Raw genomic sequence first — 16430 nt, 5'->3', positions numbered from 1 at the left:
GGGCATCTTGTGGACTTCTCTTTGCCACTCAAGGGACTGGAGAAGTCCAAAATAGACTCTCCTGCCTTGCAGATTTTTCTTTTCAAGACAACCCTTTGGTTGTTACTTCAATTTAAAGCAGGCTTCTCATTCAAGCAGGCAACCCATTTCTCCTGAGGCCTAGCCCAACTTGGTGGAATCCGGGAATAGCTTTCATGCCAAATGTATGAGCTGGGGTTTTTTTTTTTTGGTTTTGTTTCTGTCAAACTGAATTGGGGGACTTTCTTATAATATAGGAGTCTCCCAACTTGGCAACTTTAAGACTTGTGGACTTCAACTCCCAGAATTCTTCAGCTAGCCATGCTGGTTGGGGAAATCTGGGAGTTGAAGTCCACAAGTCTTAACAGAAAACAGATAATCAGAATTGCAAGGGACCTTGTAGGTCATCTAGTCCAACCCTCCGTCCAAGCGAGAGACCCTACACCATTTTTGACAGATGGCAGTCCAGTCTCTTCTTGAAAGCTCCCACAAATTCCGAAGGCAACTTCTGTCCATGGGTTGATTGTTCTCACTGTCAGAAAATTCCTCCTTATTTCCAGGTTGAATCTCTCCTTGTTCAGTTTCCATCCATTATTCCTTGTTTGGCCTTCGGGTGCTTTAGAAAATAGCTTGACCCCTTCCTCCTCTCTGGGGCAGCCCCTCAAATATTGGAAGACCTCCATCCTGTCTCCCCTGGTCCTTCTCTTCACCAGACTAGCCAAGCCCAATTCCTGCAACCGTTCTTCATATGTTTTAGCCTCCAGCATCCTGGTTGCTCTTCTCTGCACTCTTTCTAGAGTCTCAACATCTTTTTTATAATGTGGTGACCAAAACTGGATGCAGTCTTAAAGTTGCCAAGTTTGGAGACTCCTGTTATAATGCAACCAGGAAAAAAAAAATAAACCAATGATTTAACATGATTTGTTGCTCTCTAGATCATGGCTGAAGCCTTAGGTGGATTTACTCAGAAATACTCTTTTTTTCCACCCCGCTTGGGCCTGCCAAATTTTTTTTTCCTTTTAATCCCTCAGAAGCAGGTGGCTGTAGTAATAAAAAAAAAAAAACCATAACTTTTCAGCCCCAAGAGTGGGGTTGTAAGACCTTTTTTTGTGTAGTATAATTCTGGTTGGGGAATTTGGGGAGTTGGAAGTCCTCCACACCCCTTGGAGCAGGGCCCCCCCCAAACGTGGCAACTTTAAGACTTGTGGACTTCAACTCCTAGAATTCCCTAACCTGGAGAATTCTGAGAGTTGAAGTCCACAAGTCTTAAAGTTGCCACGTTTGGAGACCTCTGCCTTAGAGTTACTCAAGTGAAGGGCTACTGGCCTATGTGGTTCTACTCAAAGGTCAGTTTCCTTGAAGTCCAGCAGGCTGACCCCAGAGGAATGGGTGCAACCACAGAGAATAAGTTGTGGGAAAGAGAGAAAGGCTCAGGTGGAGGGAGAGCTGAAAACACAGACCTGCTCTTGGTCCCTGTTAAAAGGAACTGGGCCACGGAGTCACCCACACACCCCACCTAAATAATTCTCCAAGGTGCAGAGAGTAAATATTTATTTAGCATGGGAGAACAGTTAATATTTATTTTGTGGTGTGATGTTGTTACTCTGAAGTACTTCTGGGGGCTGGAAGGAGCATGTGGCAGTCAAGGTGAAAGGGGGTTGGGTAGCAGGAGAACAAAATCCTACATTTCTCTGCCTGTCTGTATGTCTTCCATAATCTTTCTTCCTTCTACTTTTCTTTTCTTCCTTTTCCATCTTCCTTCCTTCCTCCTCTCCTTTGCTTTCCTCCTTCCCTTCCTTTTCCTTCTTTTCCATCATCTTCCTTCCTTCCTTCCTCTTTCCTTTCTTCTCCATCTTCCTTCCTCCTTTCCTTTCCTTCCCTCCTCCCCTCTTTTCCTTCCTTTCTTTTCCTCCTTTCCTTTCCTCCCCTCCTCCCCTCTTTTCCTTCCTTTCTTTTCCTTCTTTCCTTTTCTTTCTTTTCCATCAACTTCCTTTTTTCTTCCTTTTCCTTTTTCCATTGTTTTTCCTTTCTCCCCGTTGTCTCTCCTCTCCTTTCCCTTTCTTTCCTTTCCCTTCCTTTCCTTTCCTTTCTTTTCCATCATCTTCTATCCTTCCTCTTTTCCTCTTCTTAGATTTCCTTCCCTTTCCATCATCTCCCCATCCCCCCCCCCACAAAAGTCATGCCTTCCACAATTCTCCCTCCTTCCCCCTTCAGCCCAGGCTGAGAGAAAGATGGGGGGTGGGTGGGCTGGGCTCTTCTGCTTGGCAGGTGCTTTCTTAGCCCCTAAACAAATACCAAGGAAGGCCGAGGCTTCTATTTTGATGGGGCAAAGATCATTCCCAGCTGCTGCTACCCGTTCACGCTATTCCCGCCGGGTTTCCAGCCACAGATTGAGCTGGGCTTTGGTCCAAAGAAGGACAAAACACTTATCTAAACTTCTATTTTGAGAGATGGTTGATCCATGCTAAGAAAGTCTGGAATTGCCCGGGCAACAGTGTGTTGTTATAATTTGCAGAAAAACAGATGATGGGTTGGGAAAGAAATGAGTCCAACTTGCTGAGGGAAAAGCCTCTTTTTTTCCTCCTCCTCCTCCTCCTCCTCCTTCAAAATTGCTCTTCTGAAATTATTTTGAGAGAAGGCAATGTAGCACCTGTAATATCCACATTTCCCTCCTTGGTGTCAGTTAAGCTGGAGACTTGGTTTAAACCACATGTCTGCTAACACCTGTTCACACCCCTTGCTAATTCACAATGAACTGAGATCCTGGTTTCACCAATTCAGCCAGTTATTGAGGCTTGCATGGAAATAGTGACTCCCTGAATTGGCTGTGACTCAACACACGTATTCAGAGTCAATCCGTTGGGCTGCTCTTTGGAGAAAGGATTTAATCAATTGCCCTGGGCGATCAATGTTCATTCAGGGGTCCTTGGTGCTCTCTGAGCTAATTTCTTCCAGGGGTGAGCGTGCCAATCAACGCTGCTCTGCAACTTTTTAACCATCACAGTCTTGATAAGCAACAATTCACGCGTGCAAAATAAATAAATAAATAAGTAAGTAAGCAAGCAAGCAAGTTAGTTAGTTACCGGTCCTGCGCAGGCGCAGTGGGAATCCACTCGCCCGCATTTCTTTTCGCTGAGGCTTGTGTCAACTCAAAACCCTGAAAAGGGGCGGAGCTTCTTGGAGGTGTGACCCAATCAAAAGACGAGGATGGGTGATTGACCCATTTCCCGGGAAATTTAAGTATTTTTCAGAGCGGCTGCTGTTACACAGTTGTAAAAGCATTTTGTACCAGGAGACAGTGAGTAGCCGGGTTGTAATTTGTTTTTTTCTTTGCATTCCCAGGAACAGAGGCTTATAAATGTATTCAATTTTATATCCAAGACATGTTATTCATTCTGGGTTTTTTTTTTTGCCTATGCAAATGTTACTCAGTAATAATTAAATGAAGGGAAGGTTTAGTTTGTATATAATTCTGAGGGTTTTTTTTTTATCCAGTGGCTCTCAATGGTTGTGTTTAAGCTGCATGCTTAACCTGGTTATTATGTTTTTATTTCTATTCCCACCTGTATTTTTTATAAAGAGCTCAGAGTGGCAAATGTACTTAATACTCCTTCTGCCTCCTCTTTTCCCCACAACAACCTTGTGAGGTAGGTTGGGCTGAGAGAGAGAGGGACTGGCCCAAAGTCTCCCAGCCAATTTTCATGCCCAGGTAGGATTAGAACTTGTGGCTCTCCCATTTTCTAGCCTGGTGCTTTAACTGCTAGACCAAACTGGCTCTTGAATATTAAGTTAACCCATAATTAACAATTAACCCATGCATGGAGCTTTAGACTGCAATAATTAGGAGGCCTTGCTTCACCAAACATGTTAGAGGAAAACTCACCTGCTGAAGGTGAAAAATTAAGAAAACTTAGTGTCTCTTGCCAATAAGACTTGGTGGGCTTGTAACTGACTTGTTCAAATGTTAGTACAACGCCTGTCTTCAAGTCTGTTTTAAAGTAATTTCTGCAGCTCTTGGTGGGATAGAATTTGTTTTTTTCCAAGGTGCTATGAGTTTGGCCTAGATTGAAACCAAACCAACCTGCCCTGCCTTTTAAAATCTCCTTTCTCTGCCTTGACCAATGCACCTTGGCCTCAGCCCAAAAGTGAATTTGGGAAAACAAAGAACTCTCTTTTCCATTAAAAATGAATTTGGGGTGAATTATAAATGCTATCAAATCTATTAGGAGAATCTTATTGGGCAAGCAGAACACATTGTACTGACTGGTGGGGTTAAGCTCCTGAGTCAACTATTTTTCTGTTCACCTAGGTGTAAGGAGACATACCTGGCCAACCTGTCTGGGCTTTGCAGGACGTGGGTCATGTCTACCACAAAGGAGCAAGATGAACACATGAGGAAATTCAAAAACAAAGGAAAAGATATTGCAGTAAGTACTTACCAAGCCCAGTGGGTCCTTTTTAAATCCGTAATTGGAGTCTTAGTGGACAATCAGCTAAATATGAGCCAGCAGTGTGCAGCAGCAGCCAAAAAAGCTAATGCAATCCTAAGTTGTATTAACAGAGGGATACAATCGAGATCAAGGGAGGTACTAATACCACTCCATAAAGCCTTAGTAAGACCACACCTAGAGTACCTCATCCAGTTTTGGTCACCACACTATAAAAAATATGTTGAGACTCTGGAAAGAGGGCAGAGAAGAACAACCAGGATGATGAGAGGACTGGAGACTAAAACATGAAGAACGGTTGCAGGAACTAGGCATGGCTAGTCTAGCGAAGAGAAGGACCAGACTTCCAATATTTGAGGGAGGGGCTGCCCCAGAGAGGAGGAAGGGGTCAAGCTATTTTCTAAAGCACCCGAAGGCCAGACAAGGAATAATAGATGGAAACTGAACAAGGAGAGATTCAACCTGAAAATAAGGAGGAATTTTCTGACAGTGAGAACAATCAATCAATGGAACAGAAGTTGCCCTCGGAAGTTGTGGGAACTTCATCCCTGGAGACTTTCAAGAAGAGATTGGACTGCCATTTGTCAGAAATGGCGTAGGGTCTCCCGCTTGAGCGGGGGGGTTGGACTAGATGATCTATAAGGTCCTTTCCAACTCTGATTATTTGTTAAATTATCTGTTAACGCTCGACTCTCTTCCTTGGTAGGAAATCCGTAGACGAAAAATTGAAGTCAGAGTTGAACTTCGCAAAGCAAGGAAAGATGAACAGATTTTGAAGCGAAGGAACATCTGTTTTTCGGCTGAATCCAGCCTGTCTCCCGAGAAAGATGAGAAGAACATGGTATGCGTGGGTGGTAGTAGTAGTAGCAGCAGCAGCAGCGTGATAAGGAGAAATGCTCCATAGTAAAACTCATTTTTACCTCCCTCTGTAGATCTTAGCCCAAGAATATATTATATCTCGTTACAAATTTCATTTTCTATCGCAGCTCTCTCCCACCTTTTCTGTTTAAATGCTGAGGATTGCAAGGTTCAGAAATCCAAGGTTCATTTGTATTGGTTGTGAATTCTGCATTTGTAATTCTCACACATCTGAAAGGAGCCTGGTTTTATAAGGACCTTTTCACACCTGTTGACTGTTCACACTTGTTGACTGAACATGAGAAAGTTGGAAAACAGACCATTACCAAGAGCCATATTATCAGGCATAGAATCAAGATTATGTGAAGTATTAATGCCCCTTTATAAAACCCAAGTACAGAGGTCTCCAAACTTGGCCACTTTAAGACTTGTGGACTACAACTCCCAGAATTCCAACTGGCTGAGGAATTCTGGGAGTTGTAGTCCACAAGTCTTAAAGTTGCCAAGTTTGGGGACCCCTGCTCTAGTAAGACCCCCACCTGGAATACTGCAATCAATTTTGGTCACCAGTCTACAAAAAAAGATGTTGAGACTTTAGAAAAAGGGCAGAGAAGAGCAACTAAGAGGATCAAAGGCCTGGAGACTAAAACACATGAACAGCTGAAGGATTTGGGTTTGGGTAGTCTATAGAAAAGAATTAGGAGTGACATGATAGCAGTCTTCCAGTACTGAAGGGGCTGCCCCAAAGAATAGGGGGTCAAATTATTCTCCAAAACACCAGAGGGCCAATAAGAAACAATGGATGGAAACTAATCCAAGAGAGAAAAAAAACTGGAATTAAGGAGAAATTTCCGAACCGGGAGGACAATTAACCAGTGGAACAGTTTGCCACCAGAAATCGTGGGTGCTCTATCACTGAAGGTTTTGATGAAGAGGCTGGACAGTCACTTAACTGAAATAGTATAGGTTCTTCTGCTTGGGTAGGGGGGCTGGACTAGGAGATTTCCAAGATCCTTTCTAGCTCTATTCTAAGACATGAGGACTCTGTCATGCTTGGGTCTTGTGGCATAGTAAACTATGATATGGGTTATTGGGGGCTTAGTGTGAATAGGTGTAAACCATGTATTGACCGGAAAATGAAGTTCTTGGCTGTTGGTAGTCCGATACGTGGCATGGCCGGAAGCATCTGTATCCTGGTGATCTCTTTCTGAAAAATCCTTTTGCTTCCCCGCTGCAGGTTACTCAGATCTCTTTGATAGATGTGGTTGAATTGATCCAGTCGGATGATCTATTTCTTCAGCTGAAGGCGACCCAGGCAGTCCGGTATGTGAAAGCCCATGAGTTGTGTCCCCCCATCAATCAATCGCAGTTGCCATTGGTTAGTTCAGTAACTGGGTTCTCGGGCGTAGGAGAAGAACAGGAGATCAAAGAGGCTCCAGCCAAGGGAGGTCACTAGGTTTCTACAGGAGCTCAACAGATAGCTCAAGGCTGCAGGACCATAACTTCCACCTAAGGGTGGTCGGTACAATCCTGATAGAGTGATCCAATGTGAAAGGTGATCTAAGCTGTCAATCCCCATGTTCTCCTGCCTCTGAGAACCATACTACCTGAGACTTCTCAGAAAACAACAGAATGAAAAACTGCTGGTGACCTTCTACCGCTGCACCATAGAGAGTATCTTAACTTACTGCACCTCTGTCTGGTTTGCCAATTGCACAGGGACAGATAGGAAAGCACTCCAGAGGGTTAACGTTATTGCCCAGAGGATCATTGGCTGCTTTCTCCCCTCTTTGGAAGAGCTTTAAAGCTCCTGCTGCCTTAAGAAAGTTCAAAACATTCTCAAAGATCCATCTCATCCTGGGTACCCCTTTTTTTGAACTATTACCATCTGGCAGACGGTACAGAATAATAATAAAAACAAGGACAAATAGGCTGAAAAACAGCTTTTATCCGAGGGCAGTAACTCTGTTGAATTCTGCTGTATAGTGCAATATTAACGCAATATCAGGGGTTTTCAATTCAATGTGTGGTGTGTGAAGGATGTGTGTTTGTGTTTATTTTCACGCTCATGATGTGCACTGAAGATGTTTGATTTCATAGTACAAGGTGCCATGACAATAAACTAAACTAAACTGCCTGTTGGGAATCCCATCACAGATACGGTCATGCGTGGTCAACTAGCTTCTGAGTGACCTTCAAACGGACGTGCCGCAGTTATTCTAGAGGTCACTTGAGAAATGCTACGGTTGGCGTGGTCCTTCCAGAAGGGTGAGGCCACCTTAAAGGTTGCCCTTGTTGTTTCTCTCCCAACAGGAAGATGCTGTCCAAGCAGAAGAACCCACCTGTCAGTAAGGTCATTGAATCTGGAATCATTCCTAAACTGGTGGAGTTCTTGCATTATCACGATACTCCCAACTTGCAGTTCGAGTCTGCCTGGGCACTCACCAACGTTGCTTCAGGAACCTCCGAGCAAACCAAAGCTGTGATAGATGCCAATGGTATTCAGGGCTTGGTTGACCTTTTGTCCTCTCCTCACATCCACATCTGTGAGCAGTCGGTGTGGGCACTCGGCAACATTGCCGGTAAGTTGTAGGGCTGGCTTGTTCTGAGGAATGCAAGTTACAAAATCATGGAAGCAGAGCAGGTTTATCTTGGCTTCTATTTATCGCTGGATTATGTTAGGAAATGGCCTTCCTATCTCTTTTTATCTTCTGTCCAATGGACTTTTATCATAGTGGAAAGGATGCAAGCGGCTTATTTGATACCACAACAATGTCCATCAGTTCTTCTGTAGGAACCCAGCTGTCACCTCTGCATGGAGATGGGTGAAAGCACCGTTGGATTGTTTCGCGCATTCCACACATGCAGCAATTGAATGACTCCAGTGTAATTGCAGTAACAGAGCAATTTTATTATTCCAATAAGGGTGTAAAATTAGTGTATGGCATGAAACCAGATGCTTCGTATTAAGCTAGCTAGCTTCACCCTGGAAGATGAAGGTTAGAAACCAGAATCTCTTCTAGATTAGCAGGTTCTGACCAATTTATCTGAGCTGATAGTAGAATAGAGTAGAGTAGAGTAGAGTAGAATAGAATAGAATAGAATAGAATAGAATAGAATAGAATAGAATAGAATAGAACAGAATAGAATCTATTAAGAGTAGAATATATTGAGAATATAATAGAATATAGAATAGAATATAGAATAGAATAGAAATAGAAATAAAATTAGAATAGAATAGAAAGTAGAATAGAATAGAATACTTTATTGGCCAATTGTGGTTGGACACACAAGGAATTTGTCTTGGTGCAAATTCTCTCAATATGTTCCAACATACAGTTAGTTCTTGAGTTATGACCACAATTGAGCTCCAAATTTAGGTTGCTGAGTGAAGCATTTGTTAAGTGCTTTGGCTCCACTTTTCTTGCCCCCGTTGTTAAATGAATCATTGCATTCAGATGTTAAACAAATCTGGCTTCTCCATTGACGTGGCTTGTCAGAAGGTGGCAAAAGGGGATGACGTGACCCTGGGACTGTCATAAATATGAGCCAGTTGTGCCCAAGGATCTGAATTTTGATCCTGGGACCGTGAGGATGGTGCAATGGTCCTAAGCCACTTTTTTCAGTGCCGTTGTAACTTGGAACGGTTACTAAATGAACTGTTGTAAGAGTGACTACCTGGAGTTGTCGATTATTATTTTGGGGGGGGGTGTATGTGTGTGTGTAAAGTACAATTCTTTTTCCCATCCCTATTTTGTGTAGGAGATGGACCCATGTGCCGAGATACTTTGATCAGCTTCGGTGTAATCCCACCAATTCTGTCCCTGGTGATGCCTTCTACCCCGGTAGGTAGAAAGTCTCTTCCGTTGGGTTCCTCGGTTCTCTTGGTCTCACCTGGTGAGCTCTTTCGTGATCTTGGAAGGGGTTCCCTTTCTTGAATTTAAAAAAAATGGATTTGGAAACATGCCGATGTCACTGAGCCTCGGTGGCTCAGTACTCAGAGTGCAGTACTGCAGGCTACTTCTGCTGACTGCCAGCTGCCTGCAATTTGGCAGTTTGAATCTCACCTGGCTCAAGGTTGACTCAGCCTTCCATCCTTCTGAGGTGGGTAAAATGAGGACCCAGACTGTTGGGGAAAAAGGCTGACTCTGTAAACTGCTTAGAGAGGGCTGTAAAAGCACCATGAAGTGGAATATAAGTCTACTATTGCTTGGGAAGGAAGGAAGGAAGGAAGGAAGGAAGGAAGGAAGGAAGGAAGGAAGGAAGGAAGGAAGGAAGGAAGGAAGGAAGGAAGGCAGGCATAGTGATCTGTTACAATGCAGTGATGCAGGCTAACGCTGCCCACTGCCCGGAGTTTGATCCTGACCAGCTCAAGGTTGACTCAGCCTTTCCTCCTTCCGAGGTGGCAAAAATCAGGACCCAGATTTTGGGGGGCAAGAGGCTGACTCTGTAAATTGCTTAGAGAGGGCTGTCATCACTGTGAAGCAATATATAAATCTAAGGGCTATTGGTACTGCCTTTCCTTCCTTCCTTCCTTCCTTCCTCCCTCCCTCCCTCCCTCCCTCCCTTCCTTCCTTCCTTCCTTCCTGTTAGAATGGAGTATTGCAGGCTAATTCTGCTGACTGCCAGGAGTTCAATTCTCACCAGGCTCAAGGTTGACTCAGCCTGTCAGCTGTTCCTCCTCTCCCTCGGAGTCAGACTCCAACAGGGGGACGACAGCATGTCTATTATTATTATTTTTTGCTTGCTTGCTTTCAACCTAATGAGCGTCCTCTTAATTCCTTAGGTGGGCTTCCTGAGGACCATCACTTGGACCCTGTCCAATCTCTGCAGAAACAAAAAGCCCCACCCTCCCCTGGATGCTGTGAAGCAGGTGCTTCCCACCCTCACTTGCCTCCTGCAACACCCAGACAAGGACATTATCTCTGACACCTGTTGGGCGATGTGCTACCTGACCGATGGCTCCAACCATCGCATCCAGGTGGTGGTGGAGGCCGGGGTCCTCTCTCGGCTGGTAGAGCTCCTGTTCACCACCGAACTGTCCATTCTGGTAAGCAAAAGTGTTTTTTTTTGTGGGGGAACATTAGTGATGGACCTTCATGGCTGTCTTTGTTCTGACCAAGGCTTCCTAGACTGTAATAACGCACACACTTGTTTTTAAAACAAGTCTTGTTTTATTGCAATGCTGGGAATTGTTTTCATTCCCAGCCGGCAATGAATCTCAAACAGTCCCTTGAGATAAGCACTCACCTTTCTTTTCTGTGAAGTGCTGCCAATAACAGAAGTGTCAAATGAACTAGAAAAAAACCCAACCAAAATACAAAGAACTTCAAGAATGAATCTGAACCGAACGAGCGACTTTGCTTCCTGCAAAGGTTTCATCACCTTGGCCTGTCCTTTATACCTTATGGGAGGGGCAATGACACCACAACAGTCTTCTCTTTCTCTTGGAGGAGATCTTTGTAGACCTCAGTGCTATAGCCAATGTCACTCTGGTAAGAAAGAGTGATTTCTTGAAGGACAATGCTAGACTAGTGAGGTATCATCCCCTAGCGAAGATCTATTCAAACATAAGATGAATGGTTGCAGGAACTGGGCAGGGCTAGTCTAGTGAAGAGAAGGACCAGGGGAGACAGGAGAACATCTTCCACTATTTGAGGAGCTGCCACAGAGAGGAGGAAGGGGGTCAAGCTATTTTCTAGAGCGCCTGTAGGCCAGACAAGGAATAATGGATGGAAACTGAAGAAAGAGAGATTCAACCTAGAAAGAAGGAGAAATTTTCTGACAGTGAGAACAATCAACCAATGGAACAGAAATTATCTTTGGAAGTTGTGGGAGCTTCATCGCTGGAGGCTTTCAAGAAGAGACTGGCTGCCATCTGACAGAAATGGTGTAGGGTCTTTTGCTTGGGTGGAGGGTTGGACTAGCAAAGCTGGCTGAGCAATTCTGGGAATTGAAGTCCACAAGCCTTAAAGTTGCCAAGGTTGGAGACCCCTGGGCTAGAGGACTTACAAGGTCCCTTCCAACTCTGTTAATCTATAAATTTGTAAGCGTTTCTTTTGTGGGAATCTTAGTGATGGACCTCTGTGGTCATCTTATCTTCCTCTTTGGTGGACATCTTTGTAGACCCCAGCTCTGCGTGCTCTAGGCAACGTGATTGCCGGGACAGACGAACAGACCCAGATGGTCATCGATGCAGGGATCCTCTCTGTCCTGCCACAGCTCCTGCTTCATCCCAAGGCATCGGTCCAGAAGGAGGCCGCATGGGCTTTGAGCAATATTGCTGCTGGGCCGTGCAGCCAAATCCAGCAGCTGATCACCTGCGGGCTCCTTCCTCCTCTGGTGGAGTTGCTAGACAAGGTACCATGTTCCTATGCACCCATAGGAAACAAACTCTGAGGCACTCAAGTTCCTCAAAGAACAGTTTATCGCCATGATGGCAAACCTGTGGCATGCGTTTTGTCTGGGCACGCGAGCCCCAGGCAAACTTACCTCACTGCGAATCCATGCTCCTCCCAGCTGATTTTCGGGCCTTTTCGGCCTCCCAGAGGCTCGAGGAAGCCTCTGCAGCCTTTGGAAGCCGAAAAACAGGCCCGTTTCGTCACTTCCTGTATTTTCAGAAATACCGGAAGTGATGAAACGGGCCCATTTTTCGGCTTCCAAAGGCTGCAGAGGCTTCCCTCGAGCCTCTGGGAGGCCGAAAAAGGCCTCAAGCAGGCCAAAAATCAGCTGGGAGGCGCACAGTGCAGGTAAGGGGGCAGCGTGGGGGGGGGATCGCGCACATGCGCAGGGGGCATGGGGGGGCGTGCATTGCCTTCTGGGTGTTGGCATGCTAGCATGCACGCACACTTTTTGGCACAGGAACCCAAAAAGGTTAGCCACCACTGGTTTATTGGATGCATCATATTGGCACAATCTGGTGGAAAGCCAACTCTGAGGTTTCCCTTGTTTACTTTCACCTAATTAAAAGTAAAAGTTTTTCCTTTCTCCCCAAGTTACTGGCTGTTCCCGTGGTTTTCACCTCATTCAAAGTTTTTCCCCTTTCCCCAAACAATCAGTCACGTGTTCTAATCAAGGTGCCGTCCAGTTGCCTGGTAACATCGCTCCTCCTCTCTCCGGCCACCTGTGGGTATGTCCTTGGTTCCCAGGGGAAAGTGTTTATTTTGGCTCCAAAGCCCCAGCTATCTCTCTTTCCCCCTCCCTATCCCTCACCTCCAGCGTGGCAACACTGAAGCGTCAAAATGGCTTCCTTTCTTTTCTTTTTTTTAATAGTTATTTTATTGAACATAACATTTAAAAACAGTGAACGTGGTGAAGCCATTTTGATATAACTTTTGGTCAATATCACATAAACGTATGCATTCCTATATACCTATGTACATTTATTCATTCATATATCACATTCTCCAAAATCTTTGATCCTATTTTCATCCCATACTCTCATGTACACTCTCCACAAGTCTTTTACAACTTAAGACCTTCCTTTCCGCCCCCACCAGTGGTAAAATCTATCCCAAACTGCGTAATATTCCAGCGTGTCTTTATTTTTCATCTCTAAAGTTAGCTTGTCCGTTTCAGGTCAGCTTCATGTCTTAAGGTTCTGTACTTCTTTGCCCCATGTAGGGAGACTACAAAGCCCAAAAGGAAGGCGTTTGGGCTGTGGCCAATTTCACAATGGGTGGCACAGTGCAGCAAGTGGTGTCGATGATCCGGGCTGGGGTCATGAAACCTCTGCTTAACCTGTTGTCCGCCAAGGATAGTAACACCATCCTTGTGATCTTGGAGAGTCTCAGCAACTTCTTCCGGGTAAGGTTAAAGAAGAAATCTGTACATCAAACCGAGCTGGAATGATAGAGAATTTGGATTTATCGTGACCTGTTCTGTCGATTCACTTAGGTTTCTCCTTGTAGGAATTGGATAGGGCCAGTCTAGAGAAAAGAAAGACTAGAGGGGACATGCTAGCAGTCTTCCAGTATTTGAGGGGATGCAGCAAAGAAGAGGAAGGGGTCAACTTATTTTCCAAAGCACCAGAAGGCACGATAAGAAACAATGGATGGAAACTAACCGAGGAGGGAAGCAACCTGGAATTAAGGAGAAACTTCTTAACAGTGAGGACAATTAACCAATGGAACCAGTTCAGAAGTTGTGGGTCCTCCATAACTGGTTTTTAAGAAATATTGGACAGCCACTTGTCTGAAATGGTATAGGGTCTCCTGCTTGAGTCGAGGGCTGGACTAGTAGACCTCCGATGTCCCTTCCAGCTCTGTTCTGATTCCTGCTAGAAATTGACTTGGAATGTGTCCATTCAGGCTTGTTTAGAATGTGGCTTAGGGAGGATCTATTCTTTTGGCTCCAGCTTGGTGGGCCTTGGGAAAGGAGGGAGAAATCGGAAAATCTAGTTTCTCCAAGATGCAAAACCTGAAGGCATTTTGGTATGTGATGAATCTGCTCTTCTAGATGGGAAGTGTGTGGAGACTTAGCTTTAAATATATGCTTGTTGCGTAAGCAAGGCCCTTTATCAAGCGTGAGAAATCAGGAAATCCAGCCAGTTCAAGTGACTATTAAGATCTATTGCAAGCTTAAGTTCTCTACAAGAATCTGAGCTACTAAGGGTCAAAGCAAATCGACGACAGATAAGAATGGAATTTAAAGTGGGCTGGACTTAGATCTCTTGTGGGTGTGAAGAAACTTGAGACTGCTGACATGTTTTGATCCCTCCCTCAGGTTCAATCTGGTCACCACCTACACCTTAGGTGACCTGGATCTCACCCTGTATAAAACCATGATGGGCTAACCCTGCCTAAGCCCGGTTTTGCCTTCAAAGCAAACCCTTCTTGGAGCAGTGGGTGGATTCAACCACTGTATCTTGTTTCATTCGCCGGGAAAACCATGGCTTTGTGCAACAGAGGAAGGCAGTGTTTGACCTCCTACTTGTGTTTCCTCTTTCCATACCAGATAGCTGAGAAGTTGGGTGAGACAGAAAAATTGGGCCTTCTAGTTGAGGAGCTGGAAGGCGTCGAGAAGATTGAAGCTCTCCAGACTCATGAGAATAACATAGTCTATCGCGCTGCCCTAACCCTCATTGAGAAATATTTTTCTGGAGAAGTAAGTGGACGCTGCCATCAAATTCCCAAGTTATTCCTGAAAAGCATAGCTTCAAAGGAGAACTAACAGTATCCTATCAGCTGGGAAATTCCTTCTCTACTCAAAGAACATCTGGAAACGACTAGCTTCTCTCCACATTTTTAACCTCATTGAGAACAATCCCTGATTAACTCCGTTGCGGAGATTTCAAAACTTTCCTGAGAGTTGTTTGGCTAGTTTGTGAATTGTCGTAAAACATTTGCAAAATAGCTGACATTGTTAACTTGGATTTAGCCTGTGATATGAACTTGGCCCCTGCTGTTTATTCAATAAACCATAGTTAAGCAAAGTGTTATTTGCATAATGGAAGGAACTGTGTCCTAAGAGACAAAGGCCTGATTCCCACTTTACACTAGTAAGTTCTGGTTTTGTTCAGTTTTGATTTTATATGTTGGACAAATGCAACTACAGTAGTTGTAGTTTGCTCCACAAAGGAAAAGTAAAGCAATACTTGGCACAATCTCCAAATTTGACCTGTGAAAAGTTGCTTCTGGTGTTAGAATAGAATAGAATTCTTTATTGGCCAAGTGTGATTGGACACAAAAAGAATTTGTCTCTGGTGCATAAGCTCTCAGTGTACATACAAGCCACAAGTGATAAATCCTGATTATAATCATAAAACACAATAATCATAAATCCTATTTCTGGGAGGGATGCTATGGATTGAAGAGTTCCCCATAAACTTTCATCCAATTATAATGCTTGGAATTTTGGGGATGGAGGCATGTGAGTTAAAGTAACAGGTTTGAAAAGTCTGCATGGAAAATGCTGAAATATTTTTTTCTCTTCTCTTTCTCCCATCGATATTAGGAAGTTGAAGACAAAAACCCTGAAAATGAAGAGAAGAAAAGTCTGCCTTTTGCTGATGAACAGCAGGATTGTTTCAATTTTTGAAAGAGCTTAGCTTGTTGCATGCCTTCAAACATGCTGATAGATGGTCTTTTTGGGTGAGCACTAAGAGGGAAGGATGAAAAAAAGGGTTAACACATTGTTATAATAAATCACTCTCCTGGCTTTGTAGAAATTGTATCTGGAGGATGTCTCTTCCTTTCTTCTCCTTGCTGTCAAAACAATAACATCTAGAGCAGGGGTCTTCAAATTTGACAGCTTCAAGACTTGTGGACTTCAACTCCCAGAATTCCTCCTCCTGTCATGTTAGCTCAGGAATTCTGGGAGTTGAAGTTCACAGGTCTTAAGCTTGCCAAGTTTGAAGACCCTTGATCTAGAGCAAACTTCTTCAGCTGGCCTTGTAAGACACATCCAGACGTTATGCCAGAGTTTCTCAAACCTTGGCAACTTTGAGATCTGTGGACTTCAACTCCCAGAATTCCCCAGCTAGCTGAGGAATTCTGGGAGTTGAAGTCTGCCCATCTTGACGACCAATTCCAGGTTCTGCCCCATTACACATGAGGAGAAACTAACAAAACAAGCATCATGAACTATAGCAGGATTTTATGTGGTGTGTGAATCTGGGAAGTCTTTGTAAATCACCACCTTTTTAAAAAGTTGCCTAGAACAGCCTCTGCCATCATGGCCTCTTTTTGATCTTAAAGACAGGTTGAAACAGAGATGGGAAGAGGATTTTAAAAAAAGAAAAATCTCCTTCAGGGCACTGTGTGGATTTCTTCGATAATTCAGGCATGCACCAAATCATCTTTCCTAAATGCCATCTGTTCCATTCTGTGGCTTGAGGCATGAGGTATATAATAAAGGTGTCTTGTGTTTAAGGTATTGCAAAGTTCCCGAACATGGATTGCTTCCAGGTGACGATCAGGGAAGCAGTATTTTTGCAATTGGGTGAACCCCACACTGTGGTGCTAAAACCCCATCACTTCCCTTGAGTTGAGGAACTGCAGAAAAAAATTAGGTTTATGCAGGACCTGCACGTTCTGTGCCTCTGAGTTGTACTGAAGTATAGAGGAGACTGTCCCAAAGGTGGTTTTTTTCAAGAGGCAACTGGAC

At 44.2% G+C, this 16430-nt stretch overlaps 1 protein-coding gene across 1 annotated transcript; it reads left to right on the top strand.

Moving 5' to 3' along the window:
* The first annotated feature begins 4332 nt into the window (after positions 1 to 4332).
* KPNA7 (karyopherin subunit alpha 7) lies at positions 4333 to 15482 on the top strand. Its single transcript, XM_087941999.1, has 10 exons — positions 4333 to 4445; positions 5173 to 5313; positions 6562 to 6647; positions 7638 to 7906; positions 9087 to 9169; positions 10111 to 10374; positions 11451 to 11684; positions 12948 to 13130; positions 14280 to 14429; positions 15279 to 15482. Exons 1-10 carry the CDS (start codon positions 4380 to 4382, stop codon positions 15360 to 15362), a joined length of 1560 nt encoding a protein of 519 aa, XP_087798125.1. The 5' UTR covers positions 4333 to 4379; the 3' UTR covers positions 15363 to 15482.
* Positions 15483 to 16430: the final 948 nt, after the last annotated feature.

The sequence above is a fragment of the Pseudonaja textilis genome, chromosome 14 (assembly GCF_049901715.1).
Source record: "Pseudonaja textilis isolate UNSWEBS1 chromosome 14, rPseTex1.2, whole genome shotgun sequence".
In the NCBI taxonomy this organism is placed as follows: Eukaryota; Metazoa; Chordata; class Lepidosauria; order Squamata; family Elapidae; genus Pseudonaja; species Pseudonaja textilis.
Note: the sequence above shows the minus strand (reverse complement) of the source record. Positions and strands in the feature narration are given on the sequence as shown.